An 18730-nucleotide genomic window follows, 5' to 3' on the forward strand; every position below is an offset into this window, starting at 1 on the left:
TCTCTCTCTCTCTCTCCCCGACGCTTTCCACCAGATACCTGGCATGTTTAGTGTGGCAGATGTGGTTATGAGAAATGTAAATCCAGCGGGTCGTCTCCTGTAAAAAAAATATTTAACGCTTTACACGTACGCCAAAGGGACGAGATGCTCTTGGTGTGAACAAGATCACACTTAAAAGTCCTCTGTTGTTGCTAGTTCACAGACATGAAATACCAACGGTTCTTCAAATTCCCAGCACGCTGGTGTTTTATGTCTGCTTTCATTTGAAAAAGCATTTCCGCGCCTGGAAGTGTTTCCATCGGGCTGCAGTAACTCAATGAGGTGGATTGATGCGTTAAAGATGACTGCTGTGTGCTTTCACTCATTTCTTTGTGTTTCTGGTTCTTTCCCCTCTGGTTCTGGTTCCTGCCGCGTGGACCTGGCTGTCACCGCTGGCTTCCCGTCTCATTTTGTGTTCTCACCAACCTGACTGCCTGTCTGCAACCCAGCTGTGAGTATTTCCATTTCCACCTTTTCTGTGCCTGCAAAGATTTTACGTCATAAAAAATTGGGATAATCAAATAATGCTTTCCCAGATTTTTTGTTTGAATTGACCCGTGTGTATTCACAAAATTACCTCCTCAAATAAGTCAAAAATCTTGCATTGACCCTTCAGATTTCAGCATCAGAGCAAATGATTCGATTCATTTTATTTTTTTATTTTTTGTCCGCAGCAACAGAAGAACCTGGAGGGCTACGTGGGCTTTGCAAATCTGCCCAACCAAGTTTACAGAAAATCTGTGAAGAGAGGATTTGAGTTCACACTCATGGTCGTGGGTAAGTCATTCCCTTCCACTCCTGCAGCACCTCTGACACAATCGTGCATTAATTATACCACAACGAAACACTGTCTGCTTCTGAGCTTCACACGCTGACTCTGTGTCCGTGTCAGGACTTGTAGTTGTCACTGTGCATATTCACGTGTGGAGTTTCGTGGGAACGTCGTAGCTTCAAGCTCTAGCGGTGGTTCTTGTCGAGGAGGAGAAGTCTCACGCGAAGCCGGAGTCCAGCGGAAACTTATTTAAAACAAATGGCTGCCGTTCAACAGTACGTTGGGCTTGTGTCTTCTGGCTCGTTTGGTGGGAGGAGGTTTCCTGTCGTTCTATTGATGCAGCCAAAGTAAAAGCTCTGTCTCACTCTCTGCTGTTATTGTTATCCATGGGTACCTGATCAGGAAGCGGCTCTGAATGCCTGCATGATGTCACATCCTGTCCCCTGGGCTCAGCGCCTACCTGCCTCAGGGGCTACAGAGCCCGTCTCTATGGCAACCAAATTGAGCTTCCCCCCCTTCCCTGTTGTTGTGGAGTCCACCCCCTCTCTCTGCTGTGCATTCTTTATGTGTGGCGTGTATTTAGGATGGAGGCGTCATTGGCAAACTCAAGTGCTTGTCCTGCTGCAGTAGATGAGGCGTCATAAAGTGTGTGATTTCCTTTGTGTAAAATCTATTTATTGACTTATGGAATTAATAAGATAATATCTCATTTCTAGGACTGATTCACAGGCAGACGGCTTTGTAGGAAGACTGTCTGCTACATTCTAGTCCTTTCTTTATCTGCCATTACAGCTTTAAAATGACATTTAATATGAATAGGACCAGCCTGCCCACGCCCTCCCTAAAGGGGGTGTATTCCTCTTACACTATATCGCATAACGAGGCACAGCGTCTGACAAAAAGGAATCCAGAACACTAAAACAGTCATTTAATCAGCGTTCTGTGTCCTCTTATCTGTTGTTACACGTCACCCGTGAAAGTGGGCCAGAGCCATTTGTTGGCCAAAGTCAATATTTATCATTGATTTGCTCGCTTGCAGGAACTGACCTTGATGTTCGCCACTGCAGCCGGAGCTCATTGTGTCGGCTCCTGGTCGACGGAGAGTTAAATGAGCTCTGTTTTCTCCCCCTTTTGGAAAGAATGCCCTCGCATAAACAAGAGGGGCTTTTAGACGAAATCTGACACTGGCAGAAGGAAATTGATGTCTTTGCCAACAGATCCATGTGCAGTGCTTTTGTAATGCTTTTGACTTGTTAAAACCTTCACTGTCTTCTGCCCCCTTTTTGGATGGGAAAGTCCCATTCGTAAACACAGAGCGCTGGAGAGAAGATAACTGCTTTCAGGGGATAATGTCGAGCGTACAGAATTTCCCTTTTTCTCTCCACAGATCGACGGAGCACTTTTTCATTTTATCGGCTCACGTGAGCCCGGTGCAGTTTTTAATTTATTTTTTAATTCTTTAAAGCCCGATCAAATGACTCGACCTAACTCAAGGCAAACGTTTCCTACTCTCCCTGCACCAGCCTCTTGTATGCAGCGGTAAGTGCCTTTTTTGAATAAACCCCCACGGTTTACACAGCTGCTGGAAATTTCCTTTAAAGGAAGTGGGCTGGCTGCCGGCCGGGCAGCGGGCCTCGGCTTTGGCTCTGCTGGCTCCGTGAGAGTGGTCCTCCTCTGGCGCTGCGCGTCGGCGGGGCCGGGCTGCGACGACAGCAAGGGGCTCCTTTTTAAAAAAAAATTTTTTTCATATCCCTGCACAAAACGCAGGCGGGGTGGATTTGAATGACACGGCGAGGACCCTTCGTCCATTCAGCCCATTGGCCCTCACTATAGTATGTTAAGACCCAATTCCTCTGTGGCCTGTTGCGATTAGCAAAAAACGAGAGTGAGGCTGGATGGCTTATTTTTGTAGGCCAGCCCAGATGTTGGTGTCTCGCCGGTTCCCTCAACAAAAAGCCCAACGTGATTTTTAACCAGAATCAACGGTTAGACTCTCGTATCACGGAACAAACTGGTGAGATCTCACGGCCTGGGCGACGGCATGGCGGACTACACATTTCTCTTCAATGGACGTCTTGTCTCAAGGTGACTGCAGTGGGAAACCGAACTGTAATGGAAATACTGACGGTAAAGCGGCGATACACGCCCTCGGGTCAGCTGACCTCCACCTGAATCTGAGCGGGTCTCTGGCGCCGCCGTCCCCGCTGCTGCAAGGGAGGCGCTCGTTGAGGGTTCCATCCCCGAGTTGTGATTTGGAAGCACGTTTGTTCTATCGGGTACATGTCTGGAAAGTAGATCGTCCCGACGGTGCAACATCCAGAGTGTGAAGAGCCCAGAGCTCCGCCTCTTCCCCCTCGAGGCGCCAACACCTCGCCGTGTCTCCTTGGTCCTGCGCTTCTCGTCAAGCTCCCGGCTTCTCTAATTCAAGCTGACATCACTTGTATTTCACTCAGTTTACCGCGTTCTCCCCCTGGTACCCTTCAGCGCATAACTGCCCTCCATTTCCCCTTATTTATTTCACCCTGAAAGAAATGTCTGCCGCCGTCCCGCATGTTTCATCACCGCCCGGCTATAATTGCCGATCGCAAGACAAAATGCGTCTCTACCCTCTTAGGAAAATATTTATTCCTCCGAGCGTGTCCAGTGAAGGATCCTTTTGTGTGGCGCGTTCCTCATCTCGCCGGGCGGGCGAGTTGTTGGCGGCAGTGGGCCGCGTTGGCCCCGGCCACTTTTAAAGGTCAGGAGCAGCTCCGTGGCGGCCGGACGGCCTCCTCTCGCACACTGAAGCTTTTGTTCAGCGGCTCCTCGTCACCCTCCGCTCACCCCGATCCCAACAGCCACGCTGCCGATGGTATTGGATTACTGCGGCCGGTCCCCCTCGGTTCTCGCAGACATTTTTGGGGGATTTTTACAGCTCCAGAAATATTGGCCAAATGTTTCCCTTCTCTGATTCTTTAAGTTGACTGGACGTAAAGCAAATAGTTTAGTTTGAGCAACAGACCACCAGCCATTTGCGATGCTACAGCCAGCAAACGACTTCAGAAAGGACTCAATCGTTTGTCAAAGTGAGTCCAGATTATGTGTTTTGTAGGCCGATGATTTGTTTTAAAGTTAGCATGCCAGGCTAACCACCAGACAACCTGCAGTAGCTACCTAGCGATAGCATCACTCCCAAAGCCAAGAGTAAATACTGATGTAATACAGTAAATGTTTTATACCAATGCTGGAGAAATACTTTCTTCTCAGACCGTAGATGATCCGTCACGTTCAAAGATAATTTAAGCTGAAGTGTCAGTTGTCTGTTTTGGTTCTTGTGACAAAGACTCCTTTTGGCACAATGGAGTCTTTGATTTGTTTGTACTCATTAGTTAGAATAAGAATTCACAATGACTGTGGGGGTTTGAAATCTTCCTTTCCCCCTCCTCCCTTCCCATGGTTCTCTGATTAGATTCCTGAAATGCAGACAGGAAAAGAATTTGGGAGGACGGAACTTCACCCTGTCTGTCTCTAGTGAGCTCTTTTGCCTGTTTTTAAAATGGGGGAGGGGGGGGTTAAAGGGAGCCGTTTCCTGCACTGAGGGAAAAAGTCATGAATCCGAAACGTGTAAAGAATGTTTGACCGTGAAAAGAGCCGGAGTTGATACACATCTGGAGATTGTGTTGCGCTCCACTCTGGCATAAAGAAGTGTGAAATGCATCCGTGGAGTCTCCCACTCACTCCCACTGTCTTTGTCTTTCAGGGGAATCTGGGCTGGGGAAGTCGACGCTGATCAACTCGCTCTTTCTGACGGACCTGTACTCCCCCGAATACCCGGGTCCCTCACATAGAATTAAAAAAACTGTACAGGTAAGCAGGGTTTTTTTTTGTGTCGTCCCTCGTTTGTTCACCGAGTCGCGTGACGCCGACGCCAGTAGAAGGAATTCAATCCCATCAAGGGCCAAATGTTTCCGTTCAGTGACACACGAGGGCTCGCCCTCCCCCGGACACGCCACCTTTTCACTGTCTCGGCGTCGGCTGAATATTTGGGGAATGAGGCGTCTCGTTGCCGCTGTCGACACCCGTGTTTTTTGTGATTGTCAGAAACTGGATTATCTGCCTCAACAAGCGGCGGGTTTGTTATCATTTCAAAATTGAGGGGGTGAAGTAACATTAAGGTTTCTTTTTTAAAAATGTTTGTTTGAAAATCTACCACATTACTTAAGATATTTGGCGACGTGGATGAAGATTCTCGGACAGTCCTTATGAATGTGGTACACCACTAAACGGGACAGAGGTGTTCCTGTGGCCTGACGGGCAAACCTTTTGATGATTTCATCTCGGAGGAATTCCTCAAGCTAATCCTTTAACGGCAGAAAAGAATCTCCATTGTATTTGACGAAATAAAAAGCACAACCCAGGATCATTTAAAATGGTTTGTAACACAATACGTTCACAAAGCTGTGGGATGGCCAGAAGGTTTAGTTTTTAAGATCAAGAAACTCAAGGTGGTCAAGATTAGATAAATGAAGAGCCGGAGAAGAGATAAATGTTGGGCTCCTGTCTGAGTGAACGAGGCCGTCCGGCTGCATCATGGGAATGATTAATGCTGGTGGAAGGATTAGAGGAAGTTTGGTTTGTACACTTTGCGCTGAAGAAGCTGGAATGTGCGCGTGTGTGTGTGTGTGTGTATACATGCCGAGTGAAGTAGTCTGTGTGTCTCATGTAAACGGCTTGAATGGACGGGCACACAGTGCAGCCTCGGTGGTAAGTGGCTCGCCACGATTGGTCTCTCTGCTGCACACGGTTTAAAGTCGGGTAAACACTGATGTGAGCTCCTCATGTCGAACTCCATCTGTTTGGGGCGGGGTTGATTTTATAATAATAATAAATAAATTCATAATCTGCATCATCTCGACCCTGCTGATGGACAGGTAGCGTACACTTGTGTCCATCGCAGCTTTTTCTATGGAAACCGTTTATTTAGTTCATTCGGCTTCCTTCTCAACCGTCCAACATCCTACCTGGAACTTCCTGCCAAAGCCTCGGCTGTTGGCGGTGAGATATTATCCGTGTTATTGGCGCGTCGGCGCGGCTCTGTTGGAAAACGGCTCCCTGTGCACCGGTTGGAATTCAGAAATGTATAATGACCGTTGGGAGGTTGTTTGCTTATGTTGCTAATCGACTGTGCAGCGCGGTGTCCGCTGACCGCACGGGTCGGAGGTTCAATCCCTGGCAGCTCCGCCTGTTCACGTTCTTTTAAGTGTCTTTGGCCGGACTTTCAGGTCTTGCAGCGCTGCAACTGTGGAAGTGAGTCAATGGGACCGTTCAGGTAGAAAGTCATTGTAAGCGCAGTCCATTAACCAATCAAAGCCGTGAGTATTTCATGTTGTGCAGGAGCATATTTCAGGGGTTTTATTGAAGCCGTAAGGAGCAAACAAACACCCCGTCGTAGCTTGAACACGCCCCCTCACACCCTTCCACACCCAGCGCTGTCAGATGATCTCTCCAGCTCACTTCAGGGTCGAATTAATGTTCCGACAGACATTGATCCCGACGTGCCATGAATGCGGCTGCATTCTACCGCCCCCCCCCCCCGCTGCTCCGAGGATCAGGGTTTGGCCTCGCCGCCGCATAGCTTTACTCTCGCTTCCTTTTGAAGAGTGAAAGTTGATACTGTTGGTGTGAAGGGGGGGGGGGAAATCATGAGTGCTCGGTGTGGGTCTGTGTACAGTGGATCAGCAGCACAATGAGGATCTTCCCTTCACCTGTTCCCTTCTGATCTGCTGCTTCGCTCCAAGTCTCCTAATCCCCAACAACACAGCAGGGGGGGGGGGGGGGGGGGGGGGTGGTGTGTCACGCCTGCTCTCGTTCCGCCGCTGGTTCCAATTTATTTACCTCTCCGTTACACCCCTCAACCTCAGCTTCTTCAAAATGGGATTTAGTTGGTGTGCGGCTTTGTTGGATCCCACAAGGCCTTCCGCTCCCAAAGCGATATGTGTGCTTAAAATGAAATCATCTCTGTTTGTATCGCTTGTTAAACGCCGGGATCTACGCAAATAATTTCATTTCAAATAACTGTGGTCACTTTCTGAGTCCTGCCAAAGAATTCTATGAAACCCAGACGGCATGATGTCTGTATGGCGACAAGTCCCGCGGCCACCAGGCGGGCGGATAGAGGGAGTGTTGACCTGTCGCAGGTGATCAACGCAGCAGAATAATCTGTTGTTCCAGGTTAACGAGGCTCGAGGAGGCTGAGCGCGTCCCAGGACAGGCACTTAAAGGGGGCGTGATGTGCCGAGCTCGGTCTTGTCCCGCCAATGCACAGACATGCCTTGTTTTTAACGAGCCACTGCTCCCTCCTAAGGGGAATTTTGGAGATTAAAATAACAAGATAATCTGATTAAGTAAATATTTTTATACAACGGACTCTCTTTCTTTCAGCAAATTGTTTAATTTCATCTAGATTCATTGTTTTATTTTTGCACAAACTCATTCGCATTCCGTAAAAAAACCCGTCTTCGTTTGATTCCATTTCTGTATAATAAGGGATTATTATCATAAGCCTTACGGTCTTTTAAAACATGACGCCGTCCAACGTGAGGGATGTCGTCCCATGCGTCTGGTCTTGTACATAAATACGCCTGCAGCTTTTCCATTCCCTGCTGTCCGCGTAGCCGAGTGTTGTTCCTTTTTTACCCATGAGCTCATGTCTGTGGGCAGCGCGTTGGCAAATAGCCGTGACGCGTGCTGTCATGCCGCTGAACAGAGACACTGTGGGACTCTTCAGCGTCGTCCCCTCAGCAGCTCTTCACTTAACGCCGGTTGTACCAACAGGCAGTCGCCTTGTAGGACACGCACGTGTTTCGCCTTCTCATGCAAGTGTGACGACATTCTTTCACAACTACTCTGTCATTTAATTAGATCATTAATAATATTATCATTATTGGTAGCTTTAATTTTTTCCCCTATAGCGGGTCAACGGTTCCTCCCTGGAGTTCCGTTGTGAGAGTCTGGCTTCGCCTCGTCACCGGCGGCATTTCTGCGGCAACTCTTAAGTGTGCGGCAGCAGCTCGGCCAAACCCAAATGTGGAGAGCGTTCCAACGTTCTCGGCTCAGCGGGGGTTTATGTTTCCAGTCGGCCTGAAATCGGTGACGCGTGGGGTTTTGGGGAGCGTCGTAATGTCTGTTTGTCTGCTCGGATCCGACCTCGGCCACACGGAGAGTTTGGATCTGCTGATTTTAATCAAAGTTTGTCCGAAAAATCACAATTTCCACCTTTTTTTAGGTTTCTTTATTTCAAACTGAACATTGATTTTCCTGGACTCTCAAACCCGCAACTTCACTCCACTCTTTATTAATGCCTTATGAAAATATCCAACATGCTGTCTTAAATGTCATTGAGACATTTACAATTTAATGACTCGATTTAAAGCTCGCGGCACATGTTTCCAAAAAGTGGTTTTGAAATCTAAACGGGATTAAAGGGCTTCGTCTTTTTGTGTTTTTAATTTGCGGTTGACCAGAAATCCGACCAAACAAACAAAACCTCAACCGAGCAATTAAATGTGGAGATTGATGGACTTTAAGCACAGAGGAACCACCCTCTCCTTTTGCGCTGAATTCCACCGGCCTTTTGTCGTCGTTTGCAGGTGGAGCAGTCCAAGGTTCTTGTAAAGGAAGGAGGCGTGCAGCTCCTGCTCACCATCGTCGACACCCCCGGCTTTGGAGACGCAGTCGACAACAGCAACTGGTGAGCCCCCGTCGCCGGTCGGCGTGCGCGCCTCTCGCCATTTCCCCCTCCACGTGCCTGACGCCATTTGACTTGTGGTCCCTCAGCTGGCAGCCAGTCATCGACTACATCGACAGTAAGTTCGAGGATTACCTCAACGCGGAGTCCCGGGTCAACAGGCGGCTGATGCCGGACAGCAGAGTGCAGTGCTGCCTGTACTTCATCGCTCCGTCTGGACACGGGTGGGTGCTGCTCATCACGGCAGTGTGACTACAACTAAAAGACATACAACTTTTGCCAACTTCTTATTACTTATTGGATTTGGCAGTTTAACCAAGTTTAAAACTGGTGGAAGTATGTATAAATGAAAATGCTGAATTACCAGTTTCATTCGAAAATGTAAATCAAAGCATTGGATATATTAAATAAAAAGGACATTTGTTACAGCCCTTTAAGAATTTAAGAGTCCAAACCCTCGAATTTACGAGGCGGTCTCGTCAATCCAGATGTGCAGGTTGAGTTCAGCTAAGCTCTGAAACATGACCTGTGTGTGTGTGTGTGTGTGTGTCCTTCACTTGCACACTATCCATTAAACTAAAGTCCCCTTTCTTTGCTCTTTCCTCAGGCTAAAGCCTCTGGATATTGAATTCATGAAGAGGTTACATGAAAAGGTGAACATCATTCCCCTCATCGCCAAAGCCGACACAATGACCCCAGAGGAGTGTCAACAGTTCAAGAAACAGGTGTGTGTGTGTGTGTGTGTGTGTGTGTGTGTGACTTCTAGCTGAACTTGCATGTGTTCCTATTGGTCGCGCATCTCTCAGGACTGGTTCCATGTTATTGTTTGATCGTCTGTTAATGTGTCGCTGTAGATATTTCCTGTTTCTGACCAGAAACCAGCCTTTATTTAATCAAACATGTTTGGATCCCAATATGTACATGCACAGACACACTGTGTGTGTGTATATTGAGTAGCCTCTGACTATTGATGTTTCTGGACCAGTTTGTCCCACATGCAGCTCGCTCACATCGCTGTTTTTAAGTTTCTCCTCTCCGCTGTGTGCAGATCATGAAAGAAATCCAGGAGCACAAAATCAAAATCTACGAGTTTCCCGAGACGGATGACGAAGAGGAGATGAAGATGATCAGGAGAATCAAGGTCCGCCCTTCTAATGACTCCTCCCCCCCCGGTCTCCATAAACAGTTCTCTCCTTTGTGACACACACACACACACACACACGTGACCCGTGTAACAGTTGAGTTTCCCCCCCCTCGCAGGATCGTTTACCCCTGGCTGTAGTCGGTAGTAACACCATCATCGAGGTCAACGGAAAGCGAGTGCGTGGGAGGCAGTACCCCTGGGGTGTGGCTGAAGGTGAGAGGTCAAAGGTCATCTGATTCCAGCTTGTGAATTGATCGACTGGATGGAATCTCTCGCTCACAGTGGAAAATACACCAGTATTTATTGTATTGTGTTATTGAGCAGGCGGGGGCATGATCCATCAGCTCGTACACACACACACACACACACACACACACACACACACACACACACACACACACACACACACACACACACACACACACACACACACACACACACACAGGAGGGCGTGGTAAAGGCTCACAGCCTATAAATATATTTTCTATGTAGTATATTAACACTCAATCAATGGCTGAACATCAGCTTACAAAAAAAGGTGGAGACTGTATAAATACTGGTTAATGTAGTATTTTTAAATGGCAACACATTGAAGGGTCCATAAGTATTTCATAGAAGTTGATTGTTCTGAATGTTCATTTTTATAAAGGGGAGAACGTTATTCTCACTAAATCAATTGTTGTAGAGAACTTTTCTGAAAAATGCGTAAATATGACCACTTCTACAAGCCGTCATTGGCGGACTATAAGGACGCGCGGATGGACTCTGATTCGTGGAGGGAGATCTCCGCAAACGTGCGTTTGTCGGTCGAGGGGGATGAAGTTGTGGAGGAAAATACGGGACAAATGTGTCCGCGATGAAAAGCAGCAGTGGCGATGCACGGGGCAATAAAGTCTATGATAAATAAATCAACAAACCAACGACTTCCACACACAGGCGTGACTCTCTAGGTCGTCTTCAACAGAAACACGTGACTCCACCTGTTCTGGTGGTGAATTGCTCTGCAACGCACGCAAGACTTTTAGAACCATGAATTGAAACGAGTGCGTCGACACGACGGTGCGTAAAGACGCAGACGCATGCGCCAGCCCTAAGACAAAATTGTAGATTTATTTGACGCTCCCTCATGTTCAAACAGAATGTATTGCTGGCTGGATCTTCATCAACTTTGCGGCAATTAGAGAAGAGAAACGTCAAATTTCCCTGTCACAGGATGTGAGCGCCCCGTTTGGCCTGACACAGGATGTAGCCGTCGCTCTGTGGTTTGACGCAGTGCGACTGCCTGAGTTTGAAGTGATGAGTACACGCGGACCCAGTGGGAACATCGGAGGAATTTACTGTAGCTGTTGGAGAATCGTCGTCTTGGTTCTTGGGCTGTTAATTCTTCTGGGTACCGTACGGCCGGGTGGTTAACTTGAGTGCTGCTATGAGCCTGTGATGCCGTCCGTGGGGAGTTCTGGAATACCGCAAATGTTTTTGAGCGGGTGGGGGAGAGGGAAAGAGGGCAAGGTCCCTGAGAAACTATGCGAGCCACTCTACCACAGCAGTCCAGAGAAATCCCAGAGGACTGTGGTGAGTTTAGCTGTGGAGAGGAACACGTGATGCCCCCTGCTGGTGGCTTTTGGTACTGCAGCCATCTGTGCCGTGGCAAGGCCTCGAAAAAAGCCCGAGCGACTCTTGAGACAAAGCTGATGAAAAGGGAGCTCCTACCGGTCGCCTGCAGCTCATCCTGAAAGGGAATGTTTAATTTTCACAAATGGTGTTTTCAGATTTTTGCATGCGAGTAGAAGCAATAATTAACGGCAAATTCTGAAGCTAAAATAAAGCGACGCTGGGTCGTAATTCCATGAATTAATTTAGCCATAGGGCGTTTCACTGTGCAAATATCATTTTACATAATAATATTCACACCCACTACTATTCATTCTTCCATTTAGTCTTGAGGGTTCCAGTCCAGGTCTCTGGTTGCATTTTTTTTTTTTTTTCTCCTTTTCTTGGGACATTTTTTTTTTAATCTAATTTTTTTTTAAACTTTTGTGACATTTTGACTTTCACCCCAAAATAGTTGCTGTCGGACCTTCTTGTCTGTGTGCTAACCTCTTCTCTCTCTCTTCTTACAGTGGAAAACGGAGAGCACTGTGATTTTACGATCCTCAGGAACATGCTCATCAGGTCAGCGAAAACATGCCCGATGCCTCACTGGTTCTAAACGTCTTCTTCGCGAGGTTTTTCCCCTGAGAGAAAGTCAACCTCACTAGAATAATTGGGTTTCCTTCCTTCTCTCTCGTTGTGCTCCAGGACCCACATGCAGGACCTGAAGGACGTGACCAACAACGTTCACTACGAAAACTACCGTAGCAGGAAACTGGCTGCAGTGACCTACAACGGTGTGGACAACAACAAGAACAAGGGACAGCTCACCAAGTAGGTCCGCCAGCGCAGCGCGCTCAGAACCGCGCTGTTTGGGTTGCCGAAAAGCACGTCAGTAGCGTGACCTCGGGGTGGGGGGGTGGGTTCCTCCTGCTGGTTCTATCACTGTGTAAACATGGAGGAAACCAGAGGTCAGGGGTCGCAGTCTGCAGCGACTGGCCTCCAGATTAAAGTTGGTAAGCTGACGCAGGCAAAATCTTTAAACCCACTCTTGGCCCAGACGAGCCAACACACGCGTGCACACGCACACGCACACACTAACCGTCCACCAGTAGCCGTTTTTTGTTTGATTTGACTAACTGAGTCTGACTGCTAATCCACCGGCTGCAGCTGTCGGTAATCACCAACACACTCACAAGCTCATGCATGGTTCATGGCAGCATGCTAAGTGTCTGCATCTGTTTGTTTTTAGAACTGAGACGACTGACGGCATGTAAGTGTTACTCGAATTCTTCAAACTCGCTCGCAAGGAATGCATTTGCACCTTTTTATCTCAAACCTTTTCTCCTGATTCCTTGCTTCCGCTTATTTGTCTCACCTACAACCCTTTTGAAACGCTTGCATTTATTTGAATAGAACTATTCCAACCATCCTCTTTTGTCACGGATCACAAATGTCGTATCTTATAAGGTTCTACGGGGAATCTAATGCATCCAAACGTTGTCCTGCTCTGAAGCAGCAATCCTCTGGCTTGTCTTCTTGCTTTGGAGTTTCATCCAGCAAAAATAATTACAATATCGTCAAAATACTTAAACCATTTTGTTTTTATGGGGGCATTAATTTTTTTGGAGCATCCTCTAGATGTACGTTACATTTGCCATAGACACGTTTTTCAACAAACAAACAAGGCGAGCATGCAAGCCGGTGCCTTTCCTCCTTCCCTCATCCTGCTTCTTCTCCAAGTATGAGGGGGGGGTCGCGATGTCCCAGTGGCCATCCACCTACCACTGTGTGATGACTGGCTTGTGTCTCCAGGAGTCCTCTAGCCCAGATGGAGGAGGAGCGACGGGACCACGTGTCCAAGATGAGGAAGATGGAACAGGAAATGGAGCAAGTGTTTGAGATGAAGGTCAAAGAGAAGCTGCAGAAGCTCCGAGACTCCGAGGTTGAGGTAAGCGAATCCTCCTCCTTCGCTCCCACCCCCAGTGTGTGTTTTTTCTCTCTCTGGTTGACGCTCTGTTAACCTCTCGACTGTCCCTCCGTGTCCCCGCAGCTCCAGAGGCGTCACGAGCAAATGAAAAAGAACCTGGAGGCGCAGCACAGAGAACTGGAGGAGAGACGTCGGCAGCACGAGGAGGAGAAGGGCGGCTGGGAGGCCCAGCAGAGGATCCTGGAGCAGCAGAAGCTGGACGCCTCCAGGTAAACGAGAGAAAAGGAAGTTGAAGTTGCACTTCATCAAGAAAAGGCTCAAAAAGTGAATTCCCAAATCCGAAAATATTAGATTTTTTTTTTACAGGAACAATAATAACTATTAACAATCGTTTGTTCACAATGAAACATGTCACTTATTTTTATTACAAGTAAAATTACATATCACAGTTTTGTAAAAATAGCCCAGACCGAAGTGAAATAGATGGTATAAGGAAATAGAAAAATAAGCTAATGTAGTAAAATACTGGGCAAGATTTAGGATTCAGCATAAACAAATTACTGGAGTTTTGAACCAACGGCGGTTTAGAGGAAGATTCGCCTGCAAAATGTGACTGAAATACAACAAAAAATGCTTTGCTCACGTCGATTATTATTATCTGTAACTGACCGCTGCTTTAAAGCATTTTGTGTAACAAATCACTAGAACGTAACTCTTCAAAAAGCCTCTTTTCCCAAGAGGCTTTGGGAGGATTTAAAAGATGTCGTATTGCGGACTTGTTTGTCCAGTGAGTAAGTGATTGTGTCAGAACCGGGTTTGGGGTCAGTACGTGCGGACTGACGCGTGCGTCACCGTGGTGGTTTTGGATGGAGGTCGTAGACTTTGCGCTTAACTGCCCCCCTGCTTTGTTTTCACAGGACCTTGGAAAAGAACAAAAAGAAGAAGATCTTTTAATTACTCCCGAGGACCTTTTCTCATGTTACAGTGTATTTTAAAAAAAAATCTTCTTTGCCAACCCGCCAGCCTTGATCGCCTGAGCATCCGTCGATCAACTCCACCCGCTGTTTGACCACATTACTGTGTAACGCCCCCGTGAGCGCCGGGTGCAGCGTCGCCCGGACTCGTCCTCAAAGAACTGCTATAATCTCTGTATGGAACCAACTGGTGTTCTTCCTCCATGACCATCGGGACAAAGTTCAGTCTTCCTCCTCGCTTCTTCTACTCTGGGAATGTCCGATGCCGCGCTGCATCCTTTTTAATGCCAAAAACCAAACCAAGAGGTCGGCCCTTCGCTTCCTGCAGGCGGCGTGAGGCCGAACCTCACCTCAGGCACTGTTTTTTGTTTTTTTTATATATATATATATTTGTGTCTTTCGGTTCACATATTTAGGTATCGCATTTATTTTTCTCCCAAGTGGTAAGCTCCTCCATCTCCTCCTGTTTTGTAAATTGTATAATCAAGAACTGCCGTGTTCAGCAACAACCATGATCGAACTCTGCTTATTCTAACTAGTTTTTGCATCATTGTCTTTTAATTTTATATCAGCCTGGTATCGAAATGATGTTGTTTTTTTTTGTTTTTTTTCAGCCTTGCTTTTGGAAACAACTTTTATTCCCGACTTCACTCATTCAGAGTGTAACAACGTCTAGAAAAACTGCTCTCGAGGTGCTTTAACATGAATTTATTTGAACTTCTTGTGCAGATTCTATTTTAAAGACATTTCCGATTTGAATCTTTTAGCGCCGTTTGTGTACTGCAATTTATTTTGTAATGTCTTGTTTTTATTGTAAAAAGTCACATAATAAAATTGTGATGGGGGGAAAAAAACTGAACTTTGCTTCAAATGTCTTAAATACATAAATGCGTAGGTTTGTGGATAGCTAAGTATTCCAGCCATGTGTTATTTTTAACCACTGGGAGCCGTCGCTCCTCTGGTTTCAGGCGCACCAGCCAACGTGTTACCCGCCTGCGGAGATCTGCCCCAGCTCAGCAAACACTGGTTTCTGTCTCCCAGTCAGCGTTCCAGTCCATCCCCAAGCTGTCCATGTGGTGGAGGTCAGGACGGCTACAGATTGCCAGTTTCCACCCCAATTGTTTTTATTTTTTTTTAAAGCCTGAATCATAACCTTGCCAGCAGCATTTGTAATATTTTACATGCTGCACAGGAAATGTCTCATGAGGATACGAAACACTGTATTTGTATCAATACAGTGTTTCGGGGGGGAAGAAGATCACTACAATCATATTTCTCAGGTGGATGAGACTGAGCAGAGTGGCAGTAAATACCCCCCCTTCCCCTCCTGGCCAGCAGGGGGCAGCAGCACGCCGTACTGACCGGCCTCCTGCTGGGGCCCAACCTTTTCTGTGTCTCTGAACTTTAACCACAGCCCAGCTGTTTTTCTCTTAATGTACTTAAAGCCCTCGTTTGCGCTGCGTAAAGGATTCGCCCTCCGCTCGTGTGTGTGTGCGTGTTTTCGTGGCCTCTCACCTACTTTTTGTCTGCCGAAACCAGTCCGATTAGGTTTTATCAGCGACGTGGTCCACCTCCGTCTGAGTGTCGCTAACTTGGCACTGATGAGGCTGAAGATTTCAGTGCAAAGTGAGCTTGTTTTATCTGTGTATTGAAGGGTTCTCCTTCCTTGCCCCCCCCCATTAACTAATCTTACCAAAACAAACCCTTGTGCACACATCAGCAGTAGATGGGTGGAGTATAGATGTAAAAGTCCCTGCTGAACCTGTGTGTTGCTAGGAAACGGCTTAGGTCCAGTTGTACTTCCTGTCCACAGTTTACTTATGAAAAACGGAACATCTGTGTGTATTGAGGTCTCCACACGGAAATACTTAATATGGATCAGGTCGAGTCTTCAATAGAGCCCCATTAAATATGAAGAAAGGTCTCCGCTTCATTACCTTAAGTTGTCTTTGGCTTATTTGAACAAAGATTGGACCCTTTGGACTCCCAGCTGTTGTGTGGCATCACACACACACACACACACTGTACTGCGGACGCGGCCTTTCGCGCTCGCCTCTGCCCCTCATCTCTGATTGGCCGGCCGTCCCCTCGGGTCACCCAGGTGAAGACTCCCTCGGCCAATAACAGCGGGGCACACTAAAACCTCATGTGTCAGCCCACCCGAGAAGGCCAGAACTGCTCTTATGTCATTCTTCCTAAAGGGGCCCTGATTACAATGACCCGTAGTCACTGGGGAGGGGAGAGGGGGGGGGGGGGGGCACCGTGCCTCCTTGTTTGGTCATTGAGACTCTCCTCCACGATCGATGGCGAGCTCTGCTCCTTTATCGGGTCTATCGGCCGGTCCATGTTTGGTTAATGGCTGTTCTGACATTGACCTGGTTCGCTGAAAACTGCAGTTTTTCTGGGTCAGCAGCAGCTCTGAGCAGAACGATAAGCCTGCAGGAGCTGGTCCTCTGGGACGGTCAGAATGTGTTCCCAGCCACAGAAGGCATGCAAATGCTTTACAGCATTTACCGCCAGTATTTCAATATTTACACAATTTTGTTTTTGGCATATAAACGTTAGAATGCAATAGTCTTTCTTGTATTGAGTTTCATCACCTCAGAAAATATGATGGAGCATTAATTATCCTTAAAACGGATTAGTCTTACATGGACATTACATCATTAGTTAGAAAAGTGCTATTTAATGCCGTGCATTTCATTTTATTCTATTTTAGCTGTGCTGGAAATCTTCTGTTGCAAAAGAGGTCAAGCAGAGGTGGTGTTGTCTGGTATTTATCCAATGGGCTCAAATATTGCTGTTATGTGCACAGTGACTTATCCTTTCACCACCAGAGGATTCTGGGTAACCGTCTGGGTTTCTGTCTGGGCCAGAGATCCAAGTCATCGGTCACTAACTGCACATCACACCCATTTGACAACGTAAACTGAGCAATGTGACAGAATCTACACCGGTTTGATATCCTGCTCTAATGAAACAGTCTATGGACGAAACCCACGATCAAAATAACGATCCTTCATTCTCTCGCTGTGGAGAATTTAACCACCGCTATTTTAGTTCTTGGCACTCTCAAGACGAGTCTTATTTAAACCCACACGAGTGTATCAAGAACCTCGGAGCGCTCGGGTCACGTTAACAACCCACTTAGACCCCCGGGAGGCACCTCAAGGATCCTTGTACAGCTGCATTTTACCTGAAATCTTTTCAAGTGCTCATGTGACTCTCGACCTCTTTAATTACTTCTCAAACTCTGAAGTCACTGTGGAAAACCTGAGGACCTCCCAAAACCCAGTTATTTTGGGACTCCTTATGGAAACACCAAATAACCTCAAGAGTTGAGCCTCAGTTAAAGATTTCCTTGAACTCCATCAAGAACTCAGTCTCAAGAACCTGTTTTCTATTTAAATCTTCTCGCTGTGCCTAAAACACCATTCAGGGCCCTCAAAGTCCTCTACAGAACCTCAGACACGAGAGAGTAAACGATCAGCGGATCAATGACGTTAAAAAGGGTGGAACAAAAGGGACGTGATCTTATCAGAAAGTATAATTCTATGCTAATTCAATCAGGCAGGATCCGAGCCGAAGGAGCCAGAGAAATAAACGCATGCTTTCCACAATAATGCTAGAAAGTCTGAGATGCAGCTGAGACACACCACAGATCCCATCGCACAAAGGAGTGGAGAAACTGCAGGTTTCAACCCATTTAGATATTAATGCTTCCAGATTTAGCGTAAAAGGGCTTTTGGAAAACTGAAATTTAATTTACTTTTATTTTATTTTAGTTTAAATGTAGTTAATGAATATTTGTAAAACCTTGTTACCCTGGTTTACTTAAAGAGTGCTTTTCGTTGCTACACCACCAGGCCGGGGAATCAATATTGATCAATAATTAACCAAAAGGTCCGTAATAAAAATATACTCGTATGTATAATAAACTTCTCTTCCCCAGTGACAGAAAATATTTGGTTGTTAAGCTTGAAACTCCTGCTGCTTGCAGAATGAAACGTATGACGGCAGAGGAAGGTTTTTGATTTCAAAACAAAAGCTTTTTAGCTGCGGGCATAAACGGGCTCCAGGCACCAAGATAAGACAATTATACAAATATACATTTTATTAGAAGACATGATATTTGAGGTAATAGGTACAAATATACAAAACAGGGTATTATTTGGGGAATAGAGTAATCAATAAGCATAGTCATTAATTGTAATGTAACCAAAATAATACGTACTAATCAAGACTTTTGTATCAATTGAATTCATCCAAATAAGTATTACATTAAGTGTACTGACATCTATAAATACATAGATTGAAGGGGGAAAATAAAGTGTAAACATTTATTAGGATACCATTTAATGTCCCAATAAACTTAAATAATAAACGGTTAAAGGTCTTCAGTATAAAATTACCAAAAAACATGTTCCCTATTAATTCCCAGGATAGTTGGATTTTTTTGGGGGGGGTGGGGCGGCGTTTAAGTAATACATTTGATTTGTATGATCACTATTTATTTCTGTCCCATTATTTATTTATTCTTTATTCCTGGCTCCCA

The 18730-nt window shown here is 46.4% G+C and overlaps 1 protein-coding gene across 2 annotated transcripts; it reads left to right on the forward strand.

Moving 5' to 3' along the window:
• The first annotated feature begins 662 nt into the window (after window positions 1-662).
• Window positions 663-15034, forward strand: septin7a (septin 7a). 2 transcript variants are annotated; one of them, XM_040188400.2, is made up of 13 exons: window positions 663-816; window positions 4551-4657; window positions 8440-8540; window positions 8627-8761; window positions 9145-9262; window positions 9586-9678; window positions 9798-9894; window positions 11802-11853; window positions 11980-12105; window positions 12524-12544; window positions 13087-13222; window positions 13325-13470; window positions 14119-15034. In XM_040188400.2, exons 1-13 carry the CDS (start codon window positions 807-809, stop codon window positions 14153-14155), a joined length of 1179 nt encoding a protein of 392 aa, XP_040044334.1. In that variant the 5' UTR covers window positions 663-806; the 3' UTR covers window positions 14156-15034. The 2 variants fall into 2 exon arrangements, with proteins under 2 accessions (XP_040044334.1, XP_077937049.1); XM_078080923.1 differs by lacking the exon at window positions 12524-12544.
• Window positions 15035-18730: the final 3696 nt, after the last annotated feature.

This window comes from Gasterosteus aculeatus, chromosome 10 (genome assembly GCF_964276395.1).
Source record: "Gasterosteus aculeatus chromosome 10, fGasAcu3.hap1.1, whole genome shotgun sequence".
In the NCBI taxonomy this organism is placed as follows: Eukaryota; Metazoa; Chordata; class Actinopteri; order Perciformes; family Gasterosteidae; genus Gasterosteus; species Gasterosteus aculeatus.

What these genes read in the sequence shown, in the direction of transcription:
- septin7a (XM_040188400.2), top strand. An exon ending in CCCCTGGGGTGTGGCTGAAG is followed by an intron (nt 9,895 to 11,801) that starts GTGAGAGGTCAA and finishes CTCTTCTTACAG; the next exon opens with TGGAAAACGGAGAGCACTGT. An exon ending in CAGAAGCTGGACGCCTCCAG is followed by an intron (nt 13,471 to 14,118) that starts GTAAACGAGAGA and finishes TTGTTTTCACAG; the next exon opens with GACCTTGGAAAAGAACAAAA.